The following is a 6,909-nucleotide window of genomic DNA, read 5'->3' as shown; positions in this document are numbered from 1 at the left end:
GCTCCCGACGGGGTTTTGGCCTCTGGCTGCGAGGTGGGGTTTGGCCATGGTTCATGCCAACGGTGAAGGGCTTGGGGCTGTCCCCGTGCAGCTGGGGACAGGGGGACGGTCACTGAGCTCACGGGGGTCCCCGCCGAGGCCTCCCTGGCCATGGGGCTGCTGAGTTTGGGTCCCGGCGTGAGGCCGGCTGCAGCTCGGGGTGAGCTCGAGGCGGATGGCGGGGAGGAGCCGCTGGCAGCGAAGCCGTGGTTGCATCAGTCTTTGCGGGGGTGGAGCGGTGGCTCGTCCCGGGGGGGCTCAGGGGCTACCCGGCTGCTCGGGACCCTGCGGCCAGCACCGGGGGCTCCTGGCTCCCAGCCCTTTGTTAGGGAAGCCACAGTTGGGGAGACAAGGTTTTCCCTTAGGGGCAGCGCTGGGGCCAGGAGAAGCTTCCAAGCAGATCGCACCCGGGGTGATTTATGCCTCGTTTTCCGCCCCGTGTCCCGCTGTGGATGATCTCACCGCCGGCGGGAGGGAGCTCTGCCCCTGCTGCGACACTGCTGCCACTGTGCTGGGGGTCCCGGGGGCGAGGGGCACCTCCCTGCACTGCTGCTGGCCTTGTGCGAGCAAATGGTCAGCTTGGGGGAGAAGTGCTGCGGTGAGGCCGGGCTCTCGGGCAGAGGTGGAGGTGGCCAGTGGGGCCAGAGCCACCCCCCGGGAATGGCCAAGGGCTGGGGAAGAGGCGAGTGACTCATCAAGGGCCATCCCTGCTCCAGAGCTGGTGTGCACAGAGACAAAACAAATTCTTCTTTCAATACCCCCTTGTTTCCTCCTCTGTCTTGCACCTCCCAACATCTGGTAGCATCCAGCGGAGGTGGATTGATGCTGCTGAAGCGGTAATTTATCAGCGCAGTGACAAACAGCACCAGCATCCCTGTAATCACGACTGACACGGCATTTCCTGGGGCTCAGCCTCCCGCTATTCCCTGTCTGGGGCCTCTCCTGCTTGTCCCCAGGGGCCACCAGGCCTGAGGATGTCACCAGGATGGGGCAGGAAGGCCAACGGGCAGCTCTGGGTGCCACCTCCCCACCTTGGGTGTCCGTGGCACCCGGCCAAGCCTCCTGATGCTGATTCCAGCCGCGAGGCTGTTTTGAGGCAAAACACGCAGCAACTGGGAAAAGCATTTTTCACCTGGTGAACTTGCTGTGGGAGGCGGCCGGAGCCAGCTCTGAGCTCACCCCCTCCCCATCCCTTCCAAACCTGCTGCTTCGCTCCCGGCGGGCTCTTTGCTGCCGTGGGAGCGGCGGTTGCTGGATCCGTGCTGCCCCGTGGCTGCCAGCGGCCTCGGCGTGTCGGGGAGGGGGGGGGGCGAAGTGAGCTCCCAGCAGCACCCCGAGACCCACCGGGGCTTGAGGGGGGTCTGCATGGTCCAACCCTACTTGTCCAGCCTTCCCCTGTCCTCGGGGCCACCGCGGTGATGCGCTGGTTTACCTTGCAGGGGAGCTGTGCCCGCAGCTCTGGGACGAGGATCTGGTTGGGGACAAGTATGAGAATGTAACGGGTAAGGAAACGCCCCCCTCGCCCCCCAGTTGGGGTCCCTGCACGGCCCCGACTCCCCGGGGATGGGCTCTGCGTCCTGCCTGCAGAGTGTCAGCCCTCGGCGCCCTTGCCAGGGCCAGGTCTCACCTCCTCTGCTCTGTCCTTGCAGGTTTTAACCTGATTAAAAGGTTTGACCTGCTGAAGATCTCCTCCGTCAAGAAAATCCGCAACCCGAGGGGGCCGCTGGTGCTGCGGCTGGGGGCCGTGCCGCTGGTCCAGCCCACGCAGTGAGTGCAGGTGGCTCGTGGGGTTGGCTCTTGGTTGCCAAAGCACCACCGGGCACCGTCCCCACGTCTTTTAAGGATGGGGCCTGGATGAAGCTCTTTAAGCTTTGCCTGTAGCTCGTGCTGGAGAGGCCAGGCAGCTCCGCAGCACCCGGGGGGGGGACCCACGGAGGTGCGGGTGGTGCTGCCCCGGGGCACCTTCCTCCTAGAAAGTAAATCATGGGCAGCAGCAGCTCGGCTGGGTCGCGGCCAGCCCTTACGCAACCGCGGCTCTGTGGCTGCTCTGTGTCTGCTCTCCTCAGCTTGGCAGGCGCTTGCCGGGGTCTAGACAAACTCAAAATGCTGCCCAGCTCCGAGCAGGCGCTGCTGGGTTTGCTGGGGCCGCAGGGGTCTGCCGGGGGAGGCTCACAGAGTCCGGCCCTCGGCCCCACCGTCATCTCCGGCACATCCTGCCCGAGGGGCAGGGGCTGGCGGGGGGTGCTGGCAGGGATGCTGCAGCGTGGCACGGTGGGAGCAAGTCCATGGTCCTCGTGAGCTGTTCCTGGAGGAAGCTGCTGTGGTCTGCAGGCCTGCCTGTCCCCACATCACCCTGGGGCTGGCACGCAGCTACACTGGGCACGGGGCTCTCCCGAGGCCGAAGGAGACCCAGCCTGGGCGGCCAAGTCCTTAGATGGTTTCGAGATGGCGGATGCTCTGGGCTGGTGTTGCTCTTGGCTGGGTGCCTGCAGCAGCCCAGAGCCAGCCCAGGGGAGTGCTCAGCATGGGGGTGGCCCCGGCAGCCAGGTCGTGAGCACCCATGGGTGCTCCTCCACCCTGGCCCCGCTCCTCGGTGCCCAGCAAGGACATCCCTGTGCCTCATGGAGGGCGGAGGGGACCGCTGGCTCTTGCCTGCTCCTCTTGCCTTGGGCCAGCTCCAGAGCAGTGGCTTGGAAAATTGGTGGAGCCGAGGCTGGGAGCAGAGCAGAGCCCAAAGCAAATATTTCCAGTGGTGGAGCGGGCTGCGGGCGAGGTGGGCACCGTCCCATCGGGGAATGGAGGGGACCAGGCTGCCCACTGCCTGCGTGGGAGCGTCCATCCCATGGAGCCTGTGTGGTCAGGGACTCATTTCCCAGCTGCCCAGGGGCAAAATTCCATCCTGTGGTGATAAGGGCACAGCCCCGGGTGCTGCAGCCACCCCAGGAGGGTGTTTGGGGGGTGCGGTGGAGGCGGTGGCTGTGCCATGGGGCAGGGATGGGGTTGGGGGTGCCTGGGGAGAGCTGGGCTGGGTCCTCTCCACCTCATGTGTGTGCCCAGCCTGCGCTTTGGGGGGACGGTCCGAGCTCCCCGTGCTGTGCCAGGATGGGAGGGAGCGTCTCTGCCGTCTGCCTCGTGTTCTGCTCCTGTTGCATAAGCGCTGGCGTCTCCGGCGGCCGCAGCCCGCGCGTCCGGCCCAGACACAAACAGCTCCAGGTCCAGGCGCTGCCACCTGGGGCCGGATCCACCCCGGTGGCATCCGCGGTGCCACCGATGGGGACAGACCCCGAGTGACTGGGGGGGTGACGCTGCCAGCGGGTGCCATGGGGATGGGGGTGTTGGGGCCAGTGCTGCCACCAGCCTCGGTGCAAGCGCCGGCATCAGAGCTCCCACGCCTGTCCCCCCAGGCAGGTGTTTCCCCGTGGGCTACCCCCCGCCTTCACCCTCATCCTCACGTTGCTGCTGAAGAAGAACAGCACCGGGGAGCACTGGTACCTCTTCCAGGTCACCGACCGGCAGGGCTACCCCCAGGTACCGCCCTGGAGTGGTGGGACAAACCAGTGGAGAGGGGCCAGCTGGGAGCTGTACCCGAGCGCGGTGTTGTCCCCTCTGTGCCCAGCTCTCCCTGGCTGTGCATGGCCCCGAGAAGAGTCTGGAGTTCCAGGCCAGGGCGCCGGGGGCCGCGTTTGTCAGCGCCGTCTTCGGGGGAAAGGCCGTGGCGTCCCTTTTTGATGGGCGGTGGCACAAGGTGGCAGTGGCCGTGCAGAGCCGCGCCGTCTCCATCCACCTCGACTGCGCCTCCATCTCCTCCAAGCCGCTGGCACCCCGGCGGGCGCTGGCCCCCGAGGGCAATGCCTTCCTGGGGCTGGATGCCGTGCGCGGCACCCCGATGCGGGTGAGTGCAGGGGGGGTGCGGGTATTCCCAGCCTGGGGTGCAGGATCCGTCCCTGCCTGCCCGTGACCTGCCGTCCCCTTCCCGCTGCAGTTCGACATCCAGCAAGCTCAGATCTACTGCGATGCCGAGCTGGCCAGGCAGGAGGGGTGCTGCGAGATCTCTGACAGTGGGGTGAGTGTCCCCCCCGCCGCCGCCACCTCCCTGGGCCTTGGCATTGCTCTGCCCAGTCAGGGGTTTCTCCAGAGGGGAAACTGAGGCATGGTGAGGGCAGGTCTCTTAGCCAGAGCTCCCCTGGGGGTCACCTCCTGCTCGTGGTGGCTGGGGACACAGGGCAGCTCTCTCCCAGCCCCGGGGTGTCTCTTGATGCCTGTCCCCATGGCCAGTGTGGGTGCAGGAGGCATCCCTCTCCTGAATCACACTGGGTGCTCAGGCAGGGCTGGGGCTCCCGCTTCTCACCCCGGCAGCCCCCAGTGACCCCCCTCTCTCCCAGCAGTGCCTCATAGAAGCGCCCAAGACCCGTCGGCAAGCGGAGCTGATGCAGAGCAGCAACCTCATCGAGATCTCGCCGCAGCCCGAGGGCCGGGTGTACACCCGCTGCTTCTGCCTGGAGGAGCCGCTGGGCGCGGTGAGCTCCCGCATCCCATCACGGGTCCCCATCCAGGTCCCCATCCCATCCCATCCCCGTCCCAGTCTCCATCTTGGCCCCACGGGTGGGCAGCACTCAGCCTCTGTGCTGGGTGCCCGGCGCTGCTGATCCTGCAGCCACGTTGACTGAGGCACTGGAAAAGCCCGGCCTCACATTTTCCACCGCGCCAGGCTCGGTGCGAGGGGAGGGAGGGAGCTGGCAGCAGCCAGACGCCGGGGAGCGAGGGAGGGGAGGGCTCCTGCAGCCCCACTGCTGGTCTGCGCAGGCTGAGCCTCCGCCTCAGCCTGAGGCAGGTCTCACCCAGGCAGGGTAACCCCTGGGTGCAAGGGGAGGCAGCACCCATGGGTGCCCCAGGTAGGGTAACCCTGGGGTGCACAGGCAGGGTAACTCAGGGGTGCACAGGCAGGTAGCACCCATGGGTGCTCTTTTCTCTCCACAGGAGCCAGTGAGGACCTCGGGGAGGACTGGCCCGCAGGGAGATCACAGGGAGAAGGTGAGGGGAGGTGGGGAAGGGTGTCCCAGCCCGGCTGCCCCCGTCCCTGCCCACTTGGCCCCGGTCCCTTCCCTCCCACCAGCGCCGGGGCCGTGCCGGGGACCCGTCCGTGCCCCAGGCTGGGTCTGTCCCCGCTGCATTCGGGAACTTTCTGCTGCTGCCAGAGCTGCAGGGCCGCCTGCCGAAGCGGCTGCTCCACTCCCCCCAAGCAGGAACTGAGGCCCCACTTAACTCTCCACCACTGCTGGAGCGATCCCAGCCGTGGCCAAGGGCCTCTTTGTTCCCTCTGAGCGTCTCCGGCGGCTGCTGGAGCTGGGAAATGTCTCCAGCACATGCTGGGCCCCGTCCCTGCGTGGCCCCGTCCCCCCGGGGCTGCTGTGACCCCGTGGTGGGATCCTCAAGGGGATCCCCGGGGTGTCAGCCAGGTCCAGCAGAGTGGCTTGGGGGCCACGGGGATTACGAGCCTGCCTGGCTTTTCTTCTCACCCTCTGCTCCTTGTTGCTTCCCTGTGGGGTGACAGGGTCCCCCCCCAGACAGCTGGGGACACCCAGCGAGGGGCTGAGGTGTGGGTGGGAGCCCCGGGGACCCTGCTGACACCAGTCCCCGGGTGCAGGGTGTGGGCAGCCCCGTCCTGCCTGGCCCCGGTCCCAGGGTATCGGGCTGGAGCTGCCAGTTTGGACCAGTGGAGCTGTGGTCAAGCCACAAAGACGCAGGGAGAGCCGGGGGCCAGGCCAGTGCTCTCCTCACCTCCCGGGGACACGGCGGCAGGGAAATGCTCTCCTGGCTTTTCCCTTCTCCGCCCTGGGCATCCCCCTGTGCCCACAGGCACCCCAGGGCTGGCGGGGAGAGGTGCTACTGGGTGAGCCCCATGGGTTTGGGGTGCCCAAGGGAGCGGGTGCCATGGGGTTGTGGGTGCCGTGGGGTTGTGGGTGCTGGGGACGGTGCAAACCGCTGTCCCCGTCTCTTCCAGTGCCCGCCCTGCTCGCCACAGATGGCCTCAGCAAATGTGAGTGTCCTGCACTGGGCAGGGGGAGATGGGGATGGCAAAAGCCACCGGGGTGCTGGCTTGGGGGTGTCACCCATCGTCACCAGCCCCCCACAACCTGCAGCTCCTCCTGGCCTGGGGCCCGGCAACATCTGGCTGTGGGGAAGGTCTCTGATCCCTTCCAGATGTGGCCCCGTTCCTCTGGTAACCTCTGGCTGAGGTGTGGAGCTGATGGTGGGAGCTGGTGGGTGTTTGGGACCCCACATGCCCCATGGGGCTCCCGGGGTGGCACCCAGGAGGGTGGGGACTGTTTGGAGGCAGCATGCCCTTGAGGGGCTCTGGGACACCTTTCTCCTCTCTCTTCAGGTCACGCTCGGCCCCCCGGGTCCCAAGGTAGGTTTGTCACCCCCCCAGGACACACAGAGCCCAGCTCCAGCAGGGACGTGGCCACACAGCCCCTCGGCTGTGCCTGGAGCATCCCTGTGTGGGAGCCGTGGGCACACGCGTGGCCATGGGGACACACGTGTCCCCTCTTGTCACCTGCATGTCCCCTCTCTTGCAGGGCGGGAAGGGCGAGCGCGGCCTCCCCGGCACCGCTGGCAGCAAGGGGGAAAAAGGCGACCGTGTGAGTGTCCCTGGCTCTGGCTGGGGAAGGGACCCCCCCTCCCTGCTGCAGGGCTGCTCCCTGTGGGGGTCCCCAGCACGCAGGGGTCCCACTGCCCTGGGGAAGGCTCCTGCCCCCCATGGCCCCCCCGTCCTTGGCCATGGATGGTGTAGGCAGAGCCCCTGAGCTGCCTCCCCCCCTCCGCAGGGTGCTGACTGCGTGCGCACCCACCCTGGTGGCCCCGTGCAGG

General features: G+C 67.3%; 1 protein-coding gene across 1 annotated transcript in view; it reads left to right on the top strand.

Annotated features, from left to right (window-relative positions):
• The first annotated feature begins 609 nt into the window (after positions 1 to 609).
• The window catches only part of COL16A1 (collagen type XVI alpha 1 chain), a 16,967-nt gene continuing 10,667 nt past the window's right edge, over positions 610 to 6,909 (top strand). Inside the window, exons 1-12 of the mRNA XM_026863214.1 lie at positions 610 to 637; positions 1,479 to 1,541; positions 1,689 to 1,806; positions 3,444 to 3,567; positions 3,656 to 3,931; positions 4,022 to 4,102; positions 4,425 to 4,556; positions 5,017 to 5,070; positions 6,041 to 6,076; positions 6,422 to 6,448; positions 6,618 to 6,680; positions 6,867 to 6,902. Of these exons, the coding sequence (XP_026719015.1) occupies positions 610 to 637; positions 1,479 to 1,541; positions 1,689 to 1,806; positions 3,444 to 3,567; positions 3,656 to 3,931; positions 4,022 to 4,102; positions 4,425 to 4,556; positions 5,017 to 5,070; positions 6,041 to 6,076; positions 6,422 to 6,448; positions 6,618 to 6,680; positions 6,867 to 6,902 (1,038 nt within the window). The remainder of the gene's footprint in view (positions 638 to 1,478; positions 1,542 to 1,688; positions 1,807 to 3,443; positions 3,568 to 3,655; positions 3,932 to 4,021; positions 4,103 to 4,424; positions 4,557 to 5,016; positions 5,071 to 6,040; positions 6,077 to 6,421; positions 6,449 to 6,617; positions 6,681 to 6,866; positions 6,903 to 6,909) is intronic.

This window comes from Athene cunicularia (assembly GCF_003259725.1).
Source record: "Athene cunicularia isolate RWA chromosome 23 unlocalized genomic scaffold, athCun1 chr23_part1, whole genome shotgun sequence".
Classification (NCBI taxonomy): Eukaryota; Metazoa; Chordata; class Aves; order Strigiformes; family Strigidae; genus Athene; species Athene cunicularia.
Note: the sequence above shows the minus strand (reverse complement) of the source record. Positions and strands in the feature narration are given on the sequence as shown.